The sequence below is a fragment of the Branchiostoma lanceolatum genome, chromosome 8 (genome assembly GCF_035083965.1).
Source record: "Branchiostoma lanceolatum isolate klBraLanc5 chromosome 8, klBraLanc5.hap2, whole genome shotgun sequence".
NCBI lineage: Eukaryota > Metazoa > Chordata > Leptocardii > Amphioxiformes > Branchiostomatidae > Branchiostoma > Branchiostoma lanceolatum.
In genome coordinates, this window is record NC_089729.1 from 12,980,196 (window position 1) to 13,001,260 (window position 21,065).

The 21,065-nt window shown below is 36.9% G+C and overlaps 1 protein-coding gene across 4 annotated transcripts in view; it reads left to right on the top strand.

The window, feature by feature from the left end:
• The window catches only part of LOC136440403 (protein kinase C alpha type-like), an 82,354-nt gene that overhangs the window by 23,292 nt on the left and 37,997 nt on the right, over positions 1-21,065 (top strand). For all 4 annotated transcript variants that reach the window (XM_066436435.1, XM_066436436.1, XM_066436434.1 and 1 more), the window contains exon 5: positions 17,628-17,739. In XM_066436435.1, the coding sequence (XP_066292532.1) occupies positions 17,628-17,739 (112 nt within the window). The remainder of the gene's footprint in view (positions 1-17,627; positions 17,740-21,065) is intronic.

Below are 21,065 nucleotides of genomic sequence, written 5' to 3' on the forward strand. Positions count from 1 at the left end.
GGGACTATTACATACTGTAAAGTATAGTAATATCTTCTGTGGAAATTTTCTATTATTATTTCATTACCATTTATCTTGCTAATATACATTCCATTGAACACAGCAAATTTTTATAAACATTCCTTTTATTTATATAGGAAATCTTTATTGACACAACAAAAGGACAGCAACTTTTGTAAGGTCTACCACATTGTACATCTATACATTATTACAAACAGTCAAGTGGATGAAAATGGATTAACCTATTCATAATATTAATAAATGTATACCAGTATGTTGAATATATATGAGTAAATCAACATGTTGAGTACAAAGTATCATTTACGCAATTAGTTCTCAAGTCTATAGACATTCTTTGATATACATGAATTGAGTGACAGGGCTTAAAATATCACCTGCAGGTTAGTACAGGTAAAGTTGAAGTTGTACAGGTATTTCTGATGTTTACCTGCACCTAACCTGCACTGCTCCATGAGCATACAACACTTAAGCTTGTGACAACATATCCCCAACATACCTTGCGTTCTTTGTAGATCTAGATAGAAGCATCCTTTAATACAGTAGATTACAAGAATTGAACTGGTAGTATGAGGAACATCGCCAAGGCATTGTCACTAGATACCACACGTGCGTTTTTGTAATCGCAATTCCTTTAACACAACAGATTACAAATTTGTAGTCCTAGAAATATTCTAAAACATCACTAAAGGGTCAAGAAATTAAGTGTTAGCGACTATTGGTACATTTGGGTGCATGCATGCACACAGAAAAATGCAGATTCAGTTTGAGCTCTGTAGTTTCAATGCCCTGGTATAGGCATAGATTTGAATATGTTGATTACCATTGACTATACGTTCAATGTTTATCAGTAAGCGTTGTAATTTTTTAATCTCACACATTCAGAATACCAGACGTAAAGAAATCTTGATTGCCTTGAACTAGTTGAAGATTTATATGCCCAAACACTAACAGGTGGTTGCTAGGATGTCCACTCTAATAATATCTATTTATGGGTTGCTGTGTAGGTGTTCATGTTTAGAGGGATTACTGGGACAATTGTTGCAGGTAGTTATCTCTTTATACCATCTTCCGTTTCCTTGTTGTGTGTCTCCTGTTGTTAAGGGCTTACCATAATCTTGTACGGATAATCTCGGAGTTGTCCTGGACATAAGGAATGCCATTCTCTGTTATGGGCTATTGGACCTATGACAGTAAGAGTGAAAAAAATGCTGTAGAAGTAGAATACTGTAAATTCATCTATTTTTTGGGGATTTGATTTTGCAGTCTAGGAGTTTCCAGTTAGCAGTCAAAACAATATACTGTAGTGTAAAAACACATTTTTGCAGTGTCATGCGATTTTGCAGACTGAGAAGAGGCACTGTGAATTAAGTTGCAAAAATAAAACGATGGGACTATTTCAAGATTTACAGTAAAACAGCTTGTATTGCCACCTGCATATTTGTAGACTACTAGTAGTGCAGTTGAAATATTTGCATTGTGCAGGTATTTGTTATGTCTATTTGCACCTGATATATACATATAATATAATGTAACTTGCTCTTATCCAGGCATGTTCTAGATGTTTGTTCCAAAACCTTTCATAGTTCAATGTTAATTCTAGATCTAGATGTGCAACATAGGTGTTCTTTGCCCCCTCCCCATTTTGCAGACATTTTGCTGTACAAATCTCAAATAGTGTATTACTCAACTGTTTGCTGAACGATGTCACATAGACACACCCCAAATATCTTAACCTACAAAATTCATTACTTGAGTTTAAGTTATTGTGTTTGCCAAAGAGGCATGGACACAACTTATACAAGTAGTAAGTACTGTAGTGACGTTGTCATGAGCTATATGGTTACTGTTGCAGTTAGGTTGGACAGGGAATTGAATTGACGTTTTGGATTTTTGTCAATACCTAAAAGTAGATGGGCCGTCATTGCAGATGTATTTGATAAGAGTCTGCCAAGATACACAAGGGATCTCTTGGGACTTGTGGTTTAAACTTGATGCCGTTTAGTGGGTGTGGTACATGCAGTTGAGGTCTTGTTGTGGGTTTCCTTTGGGATTGGAATGGTGGTCTATTTCAGGTCTATTTCAGGTGGCATGAAATTGGCAGGGCTCGAAATTCATATACGAGAATAGGTGCACCTAAAAATCTAGGTGCAATTTTGGGTACACAACATAGAAAAGCTAAAAGTAGAACAGTAAAACATATTTACAAACCCTACTGCCTCTCTTAAGAACAATCTCAAATTCTATATAATTTATTAGCTAACTTCAAAATTTTAAACAGGTAATGGTACTAATACATCAAACAAATAGCAACAAAGGCTGTATTCATTTTTATGATACTTAAATTTGTATATACTGTGTACTAAGTGTACAATAGTAGCTGTACCCTATACTGGCTATAGCCTACAAAAAATATCTATGTGCACCAGTGCACCCACAGTAAAAAATTTGGTGCACAGCTCTAAAGAATTTTGGGTGCCATGCAGTATTTCGAGCCCTGAAAAAAAATGGCCTAGACTGATTTAAAGCTAGCGAACATTAGGGATCTAATAGTCTTGGGCTTGATTCCTGGCATTCCTAGCTAAGATGCTGGCTCCTCCGAAAAGGCACCCATGTATAATTGGGTAACCTGATCATGACTTTGGTTGGCCTATATGGATTAAAAAAAGCTATGGGACCCTTACCTTCAACCTTATCTAGTGGACAGACATTTTTGCATTTTGTAGCTTGTGTCATGCAAATGATGTTAAAAGATTCAAAATTCCTTCACTGATTCAACTTAAGACAATGTCCTCAGGCTGATGTTTTGATGGTTGTTGCAGGGTTGTTGTGAATTCTCAAGGGTCACGGGGTTTGACGTCTAAGGAGCTATAAGTCTCTGCCCTTGAAACTGTTGAACCCTGGTTGTGATGATGGATGTTAGGCAGGGCTTGAAAAATACCTTTTTTTTGCAGACACATACCTTCCCTGACCATTTAGAATTAACCTGCAAGACCAATGACATTTATTTTGCCTTATCAGTCCATTTAAAAAAGGTTAAACTTTGAAGATACTCAAATTCCTTCTGCCCTACGAAACTACATTGTACTACAAAGAATGTAAGGCACTTTTGGGCCACTTTTGTGGATATGTCACCCTACAGCTAGTGTTGCCAGCTGGTTGTAGGTAACAGTAACTAACACACAACAATACCTGCATAGCTCCCATTTTACCTGCAAATTGACTTGCATGACATAAATATCTGTACTTTTTTTGTTACAGTGTAACCATATACATGTATGACAATCAAATTGTACCAGCTTTTGATTTCTATCGCAAGAAATACAATTTTAAAAAACTTTACTGTAAAAATTGACAGATTTGATACCGGCTATTAGCATTAAGATTGATCACACCAGGACTCAAAAGAACCACCTGCAACCTCAATTTGCAGAAGAAAAAAAACATCTGTTTCAACAAATTACAATTTTGCAGCCTGAAAGAATTTTGGCTCTGTATTCAGTCACATATGGCAGACATAAACAAGAGAGAAGTATTTTAAGCCCAAGTTTAGTGCCGTGGTGCCTTTAGGATGTTACATGTCATGCTGACAACTTCCAGCTTGAGACCTAATGGTTTGAATGAGGGCAGGAGGGGGTTACGTTGTGTATAAAAACAGATGCGAGCAGATTTCATCACATTGTCGCTAGACCAGGAAGAAAGTATGTTTAGGTTGCTTGGCATTTGAAACGGTTCAGGTAACATTGTCTCAGCTCAGCTCAACTATCTGAATGGTTTAAAACAACCCTCTTGGCGAAGGTAAATGAAGTGTTAATGTGAGCGATGATAATTACAGAAGATCGCAACTTGTCGCCCAGGGCAAAGGGTCATGTGACCAGCTGTTTTCGTGTCGGAGAATACAAGCTGGTTGTTATATATTAAGTTGTCTGACCTCAACCTAAATACGCTAAGTCCCGACTTGTAATGCTTTAAAAAAACAAACTGTCATGGCAGTTATTGTTGTTCAAGTTGCAAGTCTTCCCCATGGTTTATACAAAGTTGTAATCATTGCAGATGTCACTTTTCATTGAATTAGAGCATTATTTTGACTACAACTTACTAATAGGTAGAATTAAGTTGGCTTATTATGCCTTAGCCCACACCAACATGATTATTTGGATGACATCCGTGTGAGCATCAATTTTCGACCATTCCAAAAAAAAACTTTAAGACCATACTGTAAATTGTACAAATATATGCCATTAGCAAATATATGCCATACATTGCATACAAATGTCAGAAAATGAATAGTATAGTAGACAAGTGTCATACTCATAGACTTCCTCGTCTTTTCCTGTCATAATTTTTATGCCATGCATGTGTTACAGCTAGTGCATCTTAGCAGAAAAATGAATTTCCAGACCAGATCGTAGTCTTACAAAGTTAAAGAAGATGTCAAAGGACAAAAATATGGCAATGTACAACAAAAGGTTATATTGCTTTTTCTGATACTTACGTTTCAAGAATATTCTGTTTGCTAGTGTACAAGAGAATCGAGTACAAAAATATCCAGGTGCACCAGTACTAGTACTAGTGCACCCAGAGTAAAAAATTAGGTGCACAGCTCCAATCTTAGGTGCACATGCACCCACTATTTTGAGCCCTGTCAAGTATCATTAAAAAAAAATTTGTAATGTATATGACCTAAGCAGGGGCTCAATATACCTGCAGGTTGCACATTTTTGATATCCCAGGTACAAGAATTTAGCCTTGAATCACAACCTTAAGGCATGTAAAGTCCATGTATGAGTTCTCACATTGAGCACAAGACTGAGGTATACTTTTGAGCCTTCAAATTTAAAGATTAAAGACAACATGTTACCAATATTGTTGAAATATAACTAGCGCTCTTATTTTGCAGAATGATCCCCAAATTACAGGTCAAGCTACTGATAAATCTACTTGCAGTTAAATGCAACATTGTAGGTAATGGAAATAATTCAAAAGCAATTTGATCGCCCTGGCGTATGTGGGACACAGTTGTATATTGGGTGACCCAGATTTTAGCATTGAGGGATTAATCCAACATTGCATAGCATTAGCAGCATGAAACAAGACAGGTACACGAACATGTGACATTAATGCCCAGAAAGCATCCCTATAAGACTTGCAATTGTTTATATTACATGGGAAGGGGGCATGTTCAATTTTTTTTCTGTAGGGCTACTCTAGTACTGATTTCATTATATGGATGTCATCCTCTGGGCACCCTATAGGCACTTATAATTATGAGAGCATAGGAAACAAATTGCCTTCATTATGAAATCTAAGAGGTCAAGAATGTTGACACAATGACTGAACATAGAACATGGTACCGCATACCATACAATGAATCAATGTACTTTTATTTTATAATTATTTGATGCATTGCTTGGTTGAAATTTGAAATTTGGATATAATTACAGATTGAAGTTCTTAAAATTAAGAGAGGCAGTAGCGTCAAACTTATGTTTTGCTGACATTCAACTTTATTTTATGTGGTGCACCCAAATTTTTTCTGTGCACCTATTTTCTTGGGTTGGGTGCACCAGTGCACCTATTTCCAAAAAAAGAATTTCGAGGTCTGCTTGAACAGGTGCAGGTATAACATTGGAAATTTCACCTGCATTACATTACATCTTACCTCCACCACTCGTTTTCTCTGAATCCCGTTTTATTCATCAAAAAACATTGTTTGGAAAATGTTTCTAGTAGCCGTTTATATGTGTAACAGGTTAACTTGCTTATAAAGGAATTCGAGGCATAATTTGGCTGCTATATACTGAGTAGCCAAATGTCATATTACTGTCACAGTGGCAGGCTGGTTTTATCATTGGCCAATAACTGTACTTGTAGCTCAACTGATAGCAGCCTCACAATTTCTCTCCTGGTTCCAATTGGTTGGTAACTGTTAGGCTTCTGGGTCAGGACCGCACCGGCTTTTTAGCAAATGCCCAACAAATGCCCACTCTGGCGAAGTCCTCGTTGCACGAATCTCAATTTCTTTGCTCGGAATATGTTCAAGTTGTGCTCCCATTAATTAATCCTGAGTTTCAAGTCAATCCATCAGTCCAAAGTTAATTTTTTCAGCAAATTTAGCGATCAATTAATGGAAACACAACCTGAACATATTCCAAGCAAAAAAGAAATGAGATTTGTGCAGTGGGGACTTCGCCAGAGTGGACATTTGTGGGCATTCGCCAAAAAGCCGGTCCCAGGACATCTCGGTTGGGGCTGCGCCTGTCTTTCACAAGGGATGTAAAAGGGGGGTCCTGTGTTTGAGCAGGTGCCACGAGCACGTTAAAGGGGATTCCTCAAGAGCTAGCAACCCCTCCCTGTAGAAATTTATCCTGCTATAGAAACAGCAAGGAAACTTGCTGACTTATGTGCCACTTGGCACTATGACAAACAGTCTGTTCAGATTAGGTGCAGATTGACATCAAAACCACCTGCTCAAAAAAACCTGCACCTGCAATTTCACCTGCACTAAACCTGCATAAGGTAAGGCCCTGCAACTGGTTGAGCATTTGCTGACAACGCTCACGTGAAATTTGATAAGCTTTTGATCACTGACAGGCATCTAAACTGGTTTCAAGATAATTTATTCTATTCAGCACGCATCTTGCAGTTGCAGGACTCAGGAAGTAATTAAACTGTAAGTGACGGTCTGACGTCATCGTATTGCTTGACGCTGTTTGCATTGTTGGAGGTCAAGCAATTTTTTAAACAACTGGATTGGCTGTAATGCCGCAAGGTTACTTATTCACAGACAATTTCATGCTGACCCAGATTGGCACAAGTTTGACAGCCGTTAGTTTATGTCGCAGAGTAGCAGAGCAAAAGAATACAGGCCCTAAAATTACAGTGTACAATGTGGGTTTATTTTCATGGTTTTTGCAGTGACCTATTACTGTGAAATCATGAAACAGTGAAGATATGTTTTGCACAATGTAGGCCATGAAATTTTCGCATTGGGTTTTATTTTCATGGTTATCGCAGTGACCTCTTGATGCGATGTCATGACACAGTGAATAATTATAATGTGTTTTGCATTACTACTGTACTACAGCATTATTTCAAATGTGATCGTAAAACACTGCAAAATCCACCTTTCTCCTCAAAATCAAACTCCTGCCAAGATGAATGAATTTAAGGTTCAAAACACAGAAATCCAAACAATTTAATCAACAGGTTTGAGGGGTGTTGGGGTATGAGGTGGATGCTGCACTAACAATCTTTCAAACACACTTTTCTAGATGGTAGATTCTGGTACAGTAAACTGGCGGATAAATGTTAATGGGGGTTAACTCTACAAAATTTAGTGATGTTTGAAAGCTCAAATACCCCAGAATAGATGTTTGAGGCCATTTTTTATTTTCGCATTAGATGGTATGCTCAACAATATGATTACAAAGCATTAAAAGCACTTAACTCTGTCATACTGCATAAAATTCATACACCACTGAAAAATGATCTCAATAAATGTGTGAAATATTCGCTACCATAATTTTCAAAGCATCAAAATCCTTTGTATACCCACCTAGATGTATTCAACATTTTTTGGGTAAAAATCCTGTGGACCAACAAATTGGATTTGTTTTGCCTAAGTACCGGTGTCTAGGAAGAGAGGAGTAAAGTAGAGGCTTAGGGATTAACAGGCTCATTAGTATGGAAATCCTCAGGTAGGGGAAGTGGGCCTGTTTATGGCAGAATACCAAATCAGATTATCAACAGTCCTTTCCAGTTATAATATACATATTAAAAATAATTAATGTATATAATTATACATATATGTACAGTGAATCTTTTGGTCCAAATTGTGCAACTAACTGTCTGAATGTTCATAATAATTATCTATTGTGATACTTGTTGCAATAGATTATTAATGTTATATCTATTTAATCTTCAGACTACTCACTTAATGGTTCAACTTGTGCAGCAAGAAAATTCAACACATGTATAACCATTTTTAATTTATTGAATTTGAAAACTACTTGTTGCAAATTATAATTTGAAGTATAATATTATTATTGTTTTACATATTATTGAATTTTAAGACTGTTTGTTGCACAATTTGGACCACATAATGTACTATTACATGAAGATATCAAATGTTGTGAGAATCACAATATGTACACACAAAAATTTATAAGTACAAAGATGTAACGTTGGGTAACATAAATTCGCGGGGTACTTAAATTCGGGATTTTTCGAAAACGGGGTATTTAGGGATATGTGCTAGATGCAACATAAGTAATACCGCTAGAAATGCAAACCTGACAGACTTACGTATTCAGAACACTGTCTGAAAAGCTTCGATAAGCATGGATTATAAGGCGACGAGGTCAAAAACTCTCCGTCCCTTATTGGAACAGTCTGAGGGCTTCGTGGGAGAATTACACAACATGGTTGTCGGCTGGTTTATAAGAAAAATGTCACATCCGCTTCCTGCTAAACACAATTATTTACAAGACAACTTATTACAATCTCTTTTGCTAACCTGCAACTGGATTCTAAGTGTAATTAATCATCAAAACTCCTCTCTGTTGCTACAACCTACGGCACGTGTATTTTCCCGCCGCCATATTGTTAACCAGAATCGTGTTGTCAAGCAGACGACAAAGGTTTGTGAGGAACACTTTTTTGTCTAAATGCTGCGTGTGATAGTGGACTGAGGAAGATATTTTCCTCAAAGTTTGCTCCTAACACAACAAGGAACACATGGACATAGTAGTATTACCATTGCTACGGCATCCAGCTAACTTGCCATGAATAATGTAACGTTACACGTTGCCCGATGATGACGATGGGCCGACTTTGAGTGAAGTTCTACCGACTCAACACACGGCTTGTTCCCGAACTGGCCTGATGTGTGCGGTACGGCCGTTTTTTCGTGTATTTTTTTTACTTGGACAGTCTATATCCATAGCACTCTACTCAAGCCAAGGATGGAACGAATAGCTGCTGTATAAAATGTGATTAGCGGTAAGAAATTCAAGACGAATCTTCTCTCCCGAATTAATGTGCCCCCCTGTCCGACAGCACTGTCATTCTGCGTGCGGCGGACGGTAGTTTTAAGTTGAAATATTATGGTGTCAACACGACTAGAGACAAAATCTACCATATATATGATTAGTGCAAAGATAGTACATGATACTGACAGAATTATAGAAAAAAAGGATGGTTTATTGTTCTGCTAGATTGATTTCAGTCAACCATTATCGGAAAAATCCCGAATTTATGTTACCCAACGTTACAAAGTTCTTTTTTATTTGTTTCTGCTAAAATTGTCCAAAACTAAATTCCTTTGGCTGATTGATAATAGAATACATGTATGGTGAAACACAGTAGAAAACACTGAAATCAGCCAAACTGTTTGATGAGGAAATGGTTTTTATTTGTATTGCAAACAAGGACAATATTTACATTCCAGAGTGTTGTTCAAATGGAAATTACCAAAAGAGTAAAATAACTTTTGACCAAATTTGGATAAATTTGCCTGGGTGCACGTGTCAAGTACATTTTTTCACACTCAGTCAAAATAATTAATGAAGTTTACATACATTTGTACTAACATTGATACATAAGTCTGTTGTTGTTTGAAAATTGTATTTGCTTGCAAATTCCAGCTCTGTTTTCAAAGCAATCTTTTAATTCCTTTCCGCATGTAATTTAGTGAAAACATTTCCTCAAAGTTGCATGACACAACAATTTACTGCATTGTCTAAACTCTAACTTTGGCTTAAGACCTCAGGTATTTCCGCATAGTTTTCATCTCAGTGGATACGCTTACATGTACGTAAGTCAACTAGAGTTCAGGTGAACACAATGCAGTGAATAACAAAGCTAACTGTCCAGCATAATATTACAAAATCCATATTTGGTTTATTCTTACTTAGCGACAGGAAGAACTCCTATAGTCAATTGTAATTAGGATAGCGGAGCTGGCTTGTAGGTGTTTAAAATTTGTATATTGTACAGAGAATGTGTGCATCATGTTGTATGTAGGGTTATGTAGCTTGAGTGATGTGTTAAGCTAAAGGTGGACATGCGTACGTGTAAGTCAGCATGTGCACGTTATTGACAGAGCATTTCGTTACTGTAAATTTGTTTAAGTTTGTGATACTTAAATTTTGAAGTGGTTGTAATAATTTGCACCCTGGGCGTTTAGGACATACAGACTATGTTTGCAGTGTAAGGAGTAATGATGATTATTTATTGTATTTCTGGCTACATTTTAAAGATAAAAGGACAAAGACAATACAGTAGCAATACCATTATAATATTATCATAGATTGTTTAAAAAGTCCATAATTTTATTTCATCCATGAATTTTTTGAGCCACATGTAACGTTAGTTCACGTAAAACCGGGATTGAACAAAATTATTCAAAGAATCCTATTCAAGATACGATTTTAGAGGGTATTTTGGGGAGAAAATCGGCTATTTTCCTCATATGGGGTCACTGACCTTTAGGTCACATCTTTATTCTGTTTCATTTGGCCAGGTGCACTAATTCGGTCAGCCAATGAGAGAGCGCGTTGTAGCATACACACGGTTTATCAAGCTCAACCTGATTGGTTGAAATATAAGTCAATTTAATTAGGGGCACTACTAGACTTAAGTACTCTGGCAGGTGCAGACAGGCACAACTTCACTACTCCCTGGCTCCCATCCTTGTGTTGTTATTGTTGTGTCCTACTGAAGTTATGTGCAATTGAGAAGGTTCAACATGGGCTGGGCGATACATGTTGCCTTAGTTTCTAGTTATAGTTAAATTGTAAAACATTTTAGATCCAGGTGGCTATGTATATGTCCATAACAAAAACTTTTGAAATGACAGCAACGTTCTACGTTGTCGATACCATACTTGAAACCTTCTACTCCGCATTCGCATTCTGTAAAAATGCTCGCGGCAGAATTGCATGGCCCACGATATAATTCACGGAGACAGTTACATGGCGATGACGGATCTAACGTTTTGAGCTGGAAGTATGAGGTATTTCATATCCGTCCAGGCCTGTCACTATTTCACTGTACCTTTAACAGTAGCCCGCACTTTATAGATGTGGCTGCCTATGGCACCCAATGGCTTAAAGTGTTGAGATAAAATCTATGCAGTCAGTGTAAGGGATTAGATGGATGGTGTCTTGTCAAAATATGCTTTTATTGGCGCAGAGTCTATTCATGTTGGCTTCAGGACCTGAATAGCGGATGATAGTCCCAAGGCTTCTGAACGTTCATCTACCTGTGAATCTGTTAAAGGAAGGTCGTATGTGATCATGATGTTGATAATGTAGATTTTGCCCGTAGATCTAGATATTTCAGGGTCTTTTATTATATTTATCTCTTTATACACTACTTTGTTCAAAAATTAAAGTATATGGCAGATAATAGCTTTTTTGGGTTTTCTTTTCTTCTTGAATTATAATGATTATAACTTTATTGCACAACAATTGTACAAGGTACAAAATATGGCATCCAATGGTACATACTATAGATAACATTCTTTTAGGCTAATCAATCTATCTACATATGTTTTGATTATTTTTGGCAACACCTCTGGAGGGTGGTTGTACAATGTATTTAATTGACCCATCATCAATATTACTATGATTATTAAGTATATCAAATGACTTGCCTCACCCAACATTTGCACACCTCACTCAAGGCATGCTAGGGTACCTCTAGCTATAGCACTATATACATGTACTTGGTGGCCAATTGAGTTCTACTGTTATTGGAGATTTTTGAATGCCTTAATCTTGGCCATGGGTTGATAATATAATGTAGAGAATGGCACTAGAGTTGGTAATCATGACTCAGTTTCTTTTCTATTCTGAGCTAGCATTACATACCATACTGTAACAATATTACATCTTTTGCTGCCCGGTGCTCTGTAATGTATTGTTTTGTTGCAACTTCAGTAAAGAAATAAAGAATTAGATTTTTTTGTTATTTGTCCACTGATTAGTTTTGTTGCACATCAATTGCTAATAAAAGTAAGGACATTTTTCTTCCGTCTTCAAGTGACTTCGGTGACCATTACAATTGGTTTTTAGGCACCAAAATTAATGATTGTAGAGCCCAGGCTATTAACATTACCCCTTTTGACCATAGGTACAAATAAGGCAGTTTTTTTGTGGGAGATACAACACTCTTCAACCAGGGACGGTATCATGGGAAAACTCTCTAGCTCTGCTGGGTAGGTTAACGTCTGCACCGATCGCATGTGGACCTCAATGGCAGCCAGAACAGAAGGTGTGAGTTGATACATAACTCAAACAGCTGGTGCATGCCAAACAGCACCTGTGTACAGCTGTAGGTAGCACTTTAGCAGCTTTTCTCACACAAAGCAAAAATATTATTTATTGATTATGGTGAAATACTTTATCAAGTGTATTCACGTGACTGTTATCGCCCTATTGGTGTCCCTATTTGCATTTCAGTGTTCAAATCATGTTTTATCAATCTATGAAGTGTTTGAGAACATTTAAAGATATTCTGATGATTCCTCTCAAGGAACCACTCTCAAATATCTCCAGTCCAATAAGTACAGAATACCAGAAGAATACTTGATATATATGATATGATATAAAATGCTGTGCATGTATGCTTAAGCTACAATCCATTGAAATGCAAATAGGGACACCAACATAGCAGTCATCACGCGTGCACCTCCCTGCTTCATTGATGACCGGAATGTGAGTGAAAATGCTCTATATAACAGCATACAGGTGGCACTTAATGTAGTGCACTGAGTTTTTATGAGTAAATGGGCACTAGAATACTAGGTAGACATATGGTGATCAAGTATTAGACCTGAGTTGGTTTTTTTTTGCTTTAGAAAGAAAGAAAGAAAGCAAAGTCGACCATTGAATGACCAAATTTTTTGAAACTTTATAAATTGAATATCACCTATGATGTTAAAGGCATCCAGAGCATTTATGAGGCTTGAAACTTGAATTTAAAAAATCAAATTTCTAGTCATTCCTACACATAATAAGTTTCAATAACACTTTACCATTACATATTGACATTAAAGGAGCAAAGAAACGATGTCGTTGTGTGGTGAGAACTGACAGAAAATCCAAGCCCTAATAGACTGATCCTGACTGTCCATCCAATAAGCGGTTCGACCAATGAGAGAGTGACTGCATGTCCGTCAAATATTTGCATTTGTATGTTTTAATTTTGCATCTCTACGTTTTGACGGAGGTGGGCGGGGCTATGGTATCGATTCATTTACACTAGGCGCGTGAAACTAAAAGATCACCATGTATCTTATTTTTGTGCCGCTTTTAAGCACTTCTGGTAAGAAATCTGCACGCGAATGTGGTAAACAGTGGCATTAAATGTTAATTTCACAGAGATTACAGCAACCAGAATATTTCCAGTTTTCAAGCCTCATAAAATGCTCTGGGTGCCTTTAAAGTATGATTAAAAAAAAACCCTGCAAAACATGCAAAATACACTTCTTCACCATTGAAAATGATTTCTATCAAATTATGCTAAATGAATTTTTGGTCGCTCAATGGTCACTCTACAGCATCAGTACTAGTGCCAAGAGGGTTTTGGTAATGCCATCAACAATACATTTAGTGTATGCGAGTGGAGACCAAATAGTAAAAGCATGATTGTGTGAGATGATCAAGTGTGCTTATCAATATTTTAGTGCTCCCTACCCTAAAGCAGTTTGATATGCTTTTTATTTGATGAAGCTACAGGCAGTTACTGTAAATGCAGAAATGTTCACTGCAGTTTTATGTTGACGATTTTCATAGTTGGCTCTTTGCCGCAAACTTAAAACCACCGCGAAATCTTTTGCCCTCCTACCCCCTTGTCTAACTTTGTCTCAATTGCAATCTTAAAACCACTGCAAACACGCCATTTTCTCCCTACGGTAATTAAATGCATTTACAGTACACTGTAACATCTGTTCCATGTACAACTGTTACTGTAAGTTATAATGATATACTGTAACTGATCCCCATGTAGGTACAACCCATGAATTAGTTGTATCAGTTACCCGGAAACAACAGACAATAGATCTTATCATTAAGTACCTGAAGGCATTGTGTTAAAATGAAAATAACAGGAAATCTTTTCCACAAGCTTTATAATTCTGTTGGGTCAAATCAATTAAGTTTGATGAAGAGAAAGCATGCCCGTTGGCTGATACTGGCCATGATTGATTTGGACAAATGGGAACTACCCAAAAATGTAATTTTAAAGTAAATTAAGGCACATTTGTAGTCAGGTTTTTTCAGCGAGGCTTTGACAGAATTGACAGTTGACAAAGATCTACAACAATCTTTTCTGTTATAAAAGATTATGCATAAATTCTGTATGACACATTCACAGCTGTCCTAAGAATGCCCTCAATTTTCTTTTGTAAAGCTATGTAACATGATTATTGTAGAATGACCTCTTACTAATAGTAGGTGTCCACATATGCATATAACAATGAAGTTGAAGGTCAGGACAGCAACAGGCAGACAACAGGTGTTCAACAGGTCAAGAACAGGTGTTCAATAGGTCAAGAACAGGTGTACAACAGGTCAAAACTGGTGTACAACAGCACAACTCACATTATAACAAATATTAGGTGCCACAGGATGTCTCTTGATTAGAAGAGACTTAAAAGAGACTTAAGAGTCCAACTACCCTCATGTAATCACGATGTGTAATCTGTGGGCTAATAGTGATAAGATGTATATTTGGTACCCTCTTTTGAATTGACAATTTCCTGCTTCCATTTATGTCCAGGTAGTAAGCTTAAATCAACACCATATAGTAACCAATGCAACCTCTGCTTTGAGAGTAGCTAATTATGCTTAGCTCTGGGTACTTGTGTTGTTCAGGATACCATATATAGGTGACCAACAGATATTTCAATGGACCACACTTAGTAACTTTCAAGAACCTGAAAATACTGCAGCTACATTACGCAAACTGGCCATCCATCATAAATTGGGACCTCAAGAACTGACCAACATGCCAAATTTCAAACAAATCCATCAAAGGCTTGAGTTATACAATGTAGCTGCGAACACATTAAAATGATATTGGAGGTCACTAATGACCTTCTTCAGAAAGCTAATGTTCAATCATGGTATGTTTTTTTATCTATCTTTATGATTGTACAAGCCACTTCCTTGAAGCTCTATTTCACATTTTGTACATGGCAAGAAATAAGATCTAAGCCAATCTAGTAAAATCACTGTCCGTGTCCAAATCTTTGGCCTCATCAGTGATGGCTATATTTAGTTGTAATGCGTGGCCTTGGGTGATTTAAGTGAGTATTTATAAATGGCGTAGTAAACTGTTAATCAAAGAACATATGGTTAAGGTTGTTGACCTGGGAATCCCAAACAGGTCCCAATGTTGTGCCCTTAGTGGGAAAGGCACTTCACACCAATTTCCTCACTCTTTGGTGTAAATGAATCCCTCGGATAGGACGTTGACTGGAGGTCCCGTGTTTGGAGAGAGCCATACCTCAAGCACGGTTAAGAATCCACCACACTTATCGATGGTAGGGGTCCATCCCGGTACGTGTGAGTGGATCAAGTAAATCTTTTTGGATATGCAGCTTGTATACTGGTCACTGTTATGCCATGTCGTCAGTTTACTGGGTAATACAAACAAACAAACTCTAGCTGCAGTCTAAAACAGGTGTTTTGGGTTCATACCTTGTAAGGTACGTGTACATCATAATCAACGCAGAAACTTTAAATGTTGTGTCATCATCATGCGCTGTTAACTGAAGTAAAGATACAAGATCTTTAGATTGACCAGTTAGATGCATGGGATGTTCAGACTGATCAGCTTCATTTAAACATTAGAAAATGATCCACCCTTCTTATGGTATTATTTGAAAACGGTATAGAAGAGAAACCCAGAAAAAAATAATGACTATTCTTCTATCTGACCTATTGGAGTTTACTGTTTCATTTTCATTTTCTCCTAAAAATCTGTAAATTTCTTACAACAACAACTGATGATTAACTTAATATAATTATGATTGTGATCATATTAATCTTTGGATAGTTTTCTTGTTTATTTCATTTGTGTTTTTTCAATTCTATAATCATCTAATGCATGCTGTCATGCTGTGTAATCAAAATTAATGTAACAGTTACACTTTTTATAGATTCCTCCTTTGCACGACATATATTTTTTTCTAAATTTTCAATACCGTGCAAATGAATGATAAACAAATGAACTGAAAATTCGTTCCTTGGAAAAGACTGGAGCAACACAGTCAAAAACTCGGGTAAGTTATGATTAAATTCTCTTATTCAAGTTTGATGACAGCTGCACGAGGGATTGTATCATAAATGATTCATCTTAAATTTGCCAAATCTGCATGGAGATAAAATATTTTCAAGCAGTTATATATTATATAGTATTATAAGCAATATGATGAAAGTGAAGTTTTCTTTAAAATTTGATACTTAAACAGATCTTTACTGTATAGCACAGGGTAACTATAATATTCTTACAGTACATGTATCAATATATAATGATACTGACTTGCTTGGTTAGATGTTTCAATTGGTATTGTGGTATCATAAACCTTATCAATTAGGTTATGATGTAAATGTACTGGACATAATGAACGCATTTGCTCTCTCTAAGCTCTCCTTTAATAGAACTTGATTTGATAGGAATTACTTTTAATTAGCAGCTCTGAATAACACTAATGATACAAATTAAACAGAACTTACTAGTTATGATGATAATTTATGATTGTGGCTCAAATGATAGTAATAACCTTATTGCTTGACAATTGCATGACTATGAGAATAATTTCTAGCAATTTCTACTCCTTGTATAGTTCTATAGGAGACTGAATTACTAATAAACACTCTTTGATTTGGGTTTATTGTAGGGGATACAAATATGTGACACTGTCCATTGCTTACCTACATTGTGAGAAGACTGTCAAGCCCCTGTCACATACACATTTAGAATCTTCCTGCTTGTTTGCTACAGACCACACCCAAACCAAGATGGGTGCTGATGAGTTACTAAGGAGTAGCCTGGAATCCTAATTCTACTAGTATTCTAGCTCCAGTTTTCTCCTCTAGATCTGATCTAAGACTGAGACCCCTCCAGTCAAATTTTTTACAGAAGATTTATCTAAATTATCAAGAAACCAGGAGTTTTCGTAAATTACTCAACAAAATATAACACAACCATGTCCATTTCATCATCACACATAACATGGTCCACTCTCACATGGCATCCTCTAGTTCCTGACTTCATCAACAGCAACTGTCATGTCCTACATACCCGTGGACACAAATTTGGACCGGGCTATCTCAGCCTGGGGGAACAAATTTGAACCCGGGCCAACTAGGACACACACCAACACAAACAAACAGACAGATGAAAAACAATACCTCCATTTTCACAGAGCTAATGAAGGTAATTCATATGGTTTTAAAAAGGGTTATGCTACATGTAAGTATCATGTTTCCCTCTGGATTATGTAATTTTCCTTTGCGTTGAAATGAAAGTAGAGAACTGATTCAGCTGTCTTCTTCGGAGTGTTCACCGTTTTTTCCCTCTCTCTGCAATGACAGGACCCTCGCAGCAAGCACAAGTTCAAAGTTCACACCTATGGTAGTCCCACTTTCTGTGACCACTGTGGGTCTCTGCTGTATGGGCTGCTCCACCAGGGCATGAAATGTGACTGTAAGTTTACATCTTACACTTCTTCAATTATGTCATCTTGTAATAAGCCACCTCATAGTTTCAAGTGCACATGCGTGAATAGTTTCATTAGGCTGATATTAGTCACTGGATAATTAAATTGTTCCGTACACAACGAAGTGTTTTATTCCACTGACGTTTCGGTGACCGCCTGTCACCTTACTCTGGGCAATTCTGACTGGTTCCAGAATTGCCCTGAGGAAGGTGACAGACGGTCACTGAAACACCTGACCTGGTTCCATACAAAGAGTTTTGAACTTGTTTCAAGTGCCTATTTTTTAAAGCATTGTTGACACATTGTGGTGGTAGATTTTTAGGTCAAAGTTTAAGGTCCCTCGCTTTTAAACAATTCATTGTAACAAAAAAAGGTTGCAATGTTTCCACATGGATCTTTGTTTACATGTACCTCTGAGGGCCCTCAAACTTTGACCTTATCCACAATTGCAATCCCCTCTGGCGTATAGTATTTTCTTTGATGTACAAAAAGCTTACTAGATTACATGTATATGAAGTCCAGTAATTTTCATTTGCATAATTTTGCTACTTGAGCTGAGTACATAAAATGCATAATATATAACTTCAACTTTCAAATTCTATTTGCTATGAACTTTGATTAGTCTGTTAAGTGTTAGTATTGTAGTCAGCAGGGTCTTGTAACAATTTCAAAGTATTTCTGGCTGGCATGCATACTATAAAAGGCCTGTCATATTTGTTGGGCTTTTTTTTGCATCTGGCTTTCAAGAAGGCTATGACAAAACCGACTGTCAAAAAGAATCTATGACATCTTCATGTCGTAATTATATTGTACAACAAATGTGACCAGGCCCTTACCTGATGCATACATGTGTAAATCTTGAGTATGATACCCTGAGGAACTCATATGTACATTGTATTAAGCACTTATCAGGCAGTGCACAGCAGTAGGAAACACACTGAGAAATATGCTGCAAAGTCAGATTTGTTTATTAAGGAAGGTAAAGCAGTTTTATTGCCCAAAAAGTGGAAATGAAATAAATGCTGAAATCGTCATGCTAGTGACATTCACTACACTGTTAAGCACCTATGTGTAATAACTTAATTATATATATACTTTGAGCATTCAGTCACCAATTGCGCACTGAGAAATCTTCCAAATGCCCAAAAATTCCAATCCGTGGCAAGTATTTTTGTATTTTGTTTGTTTGCTTGCTGCTTTCCAAGAAGCCAATCTTTTATTTTCCAAGAAATTTTGTGCCGTCGGAGTATTTTGCACCAGTTTGAAGAGGACACAGCAGCTACGTTTACTAGTGACAAGAGGTATGTATCATCTTGCAATTCAACTTCAACTTCGGCATTTAGTTAAGGTTTTTACTTATTGATAAACCATTGTCAGTGTGGGTTTATTATGATATCATATGTCATGGAGTGAATAGCAACTGTAATGAGTTGTCTTTAAACTGTACCACTCTGAAAAGGGGGGTTGCAGTATCTCATTCACCTAAATTTGTAACACCATAAAGAAATGGCTAAAAAGCCAAGGACATTATAGCCGAGGCTAATACTGTACAAGACTTGACTAAATGTGTACCTGTTGAAAATGCCATAGAAAGGCATTTGTTGTGTTACGTAACCATGCCAACACCTACCTCCTAGACTGTTACGGAATCAAATAAAAGACACCAATGACACCAAAGTACGACATTTCCTGATATTACCTTCAACGGTAATATCAACTATTAGTCTTTTTTGTACAAAGTATACCCTTTTGATGTTATATTTGAATATATTAATCATGCAAATCAAACTCCCAGCTCTTGATTACTGCCGCCAGGTAATCAAATCATTTCCTCTGATGGTCATTGTAAACATGGCTGCCGGTTTTAAAAATGGCACCACGGCTTGCAACGAACATTCTTTTGAGTAGCAAACAAAGCAAATTCAACATTATATCTTGCAATTATAGCAGGGAGGCGCCCTAACTATTAGAGTGCCTTAACTTCAGACAATTTTGTACTGATCTTATTACGCACAAGTTTGCCTTGTTTATTGCCACCGACTTAATGCTCATTAGAAAGGTAAATAAACCAAGTCCAAGCAGGCAGCTGTCATTTGCATTCATTCAAAATACTTCACAATACTTGGCAATGCACATAGTTTTTGTGTAATCCATTGTTCAGTGTAATAGGTTGGAGTAATATGATATTCTTCACTTAGTTTTGGTGTTACATTGAAGCCATAAGGTCAATGTATTGTGTATTACTATGTAGCCAGCCTGCCGTTCAAATTCTTCACTGATCGCTGAACAGGATTATCCCGTCAAGTGCATCCGTGCTCCGCTCATCTCGGATCAACCTTCGTCACAGTCTTTGAAAAATTGGCGTCTGGCACAGGTGGTTATCGCGACTGCATCTGTTGTTGTGGTGCAGAACGCAATAAGGGGCCAGCAGGTGATCTCAGCTAAGGAGGATGAGGTACAAACAGGTGATCTCAGTTTGCACCTGACATTATCATCTTTGTTCCTTTAAATTTGGTTCTTTTTGCTGTGGTTAAAAACAAGACTTTTTCTTTTTGTCGTATCTATTTTATTATTACATTACATTAGTTTATTGGGGATTGGGCAAAATGGTTATCAGAAGCCCTCTCCTCATAAACAAATTAATACAAAATTTAGATGTATTAAGATTGTTATTAAATCAATTAAAAACAAGAGAATATAGGATGAACAACGTAAAGCAATCAAGGGGAAACAAAAGGAGTTGGTGTACATATATGGACAATCAGACATGAAAATCTACCTGCACAATGATAATAAAATTGTGAACAATCTAAAATATGCTACAGTTTTGTAAATATGAAAATGAAGTAGATCCTAATAGTAATGGATCCTCAAAAACTGCCTAGTAAGCAAGCAGCAAATTGAATGAATGTTAACTACCTGTTTGGTCATAAAAATTGATAACAAGTATTTCTCTGAAAGTAGGGTAGGCAGGTTTTATAGATAGTGTTGAGGGAGAAGTTTATGAGTACATTTGTTTTAGGAAAAAATAGAATATCATCACCAGCAGTACTGAAACACAAACACAGTGCAGGAGACTGCTTTCGTGTAGAATGTCACTGACTGAAGAAATTAGAGGGCTAATCTCTATTTAAGGCAACAATTGCAGAGACTGTTTGTACCTATTGCCTGTAGTATCTAGATAGTGATGAATTACACAATTGACTTTGATATACTGAACAATTCATACCTAACAAGAAATAACAGATCTCCTTCACAAGATCTGATCCATGATACCCAATTGACATGGCCTCATTTACGCACTCCAAGATGC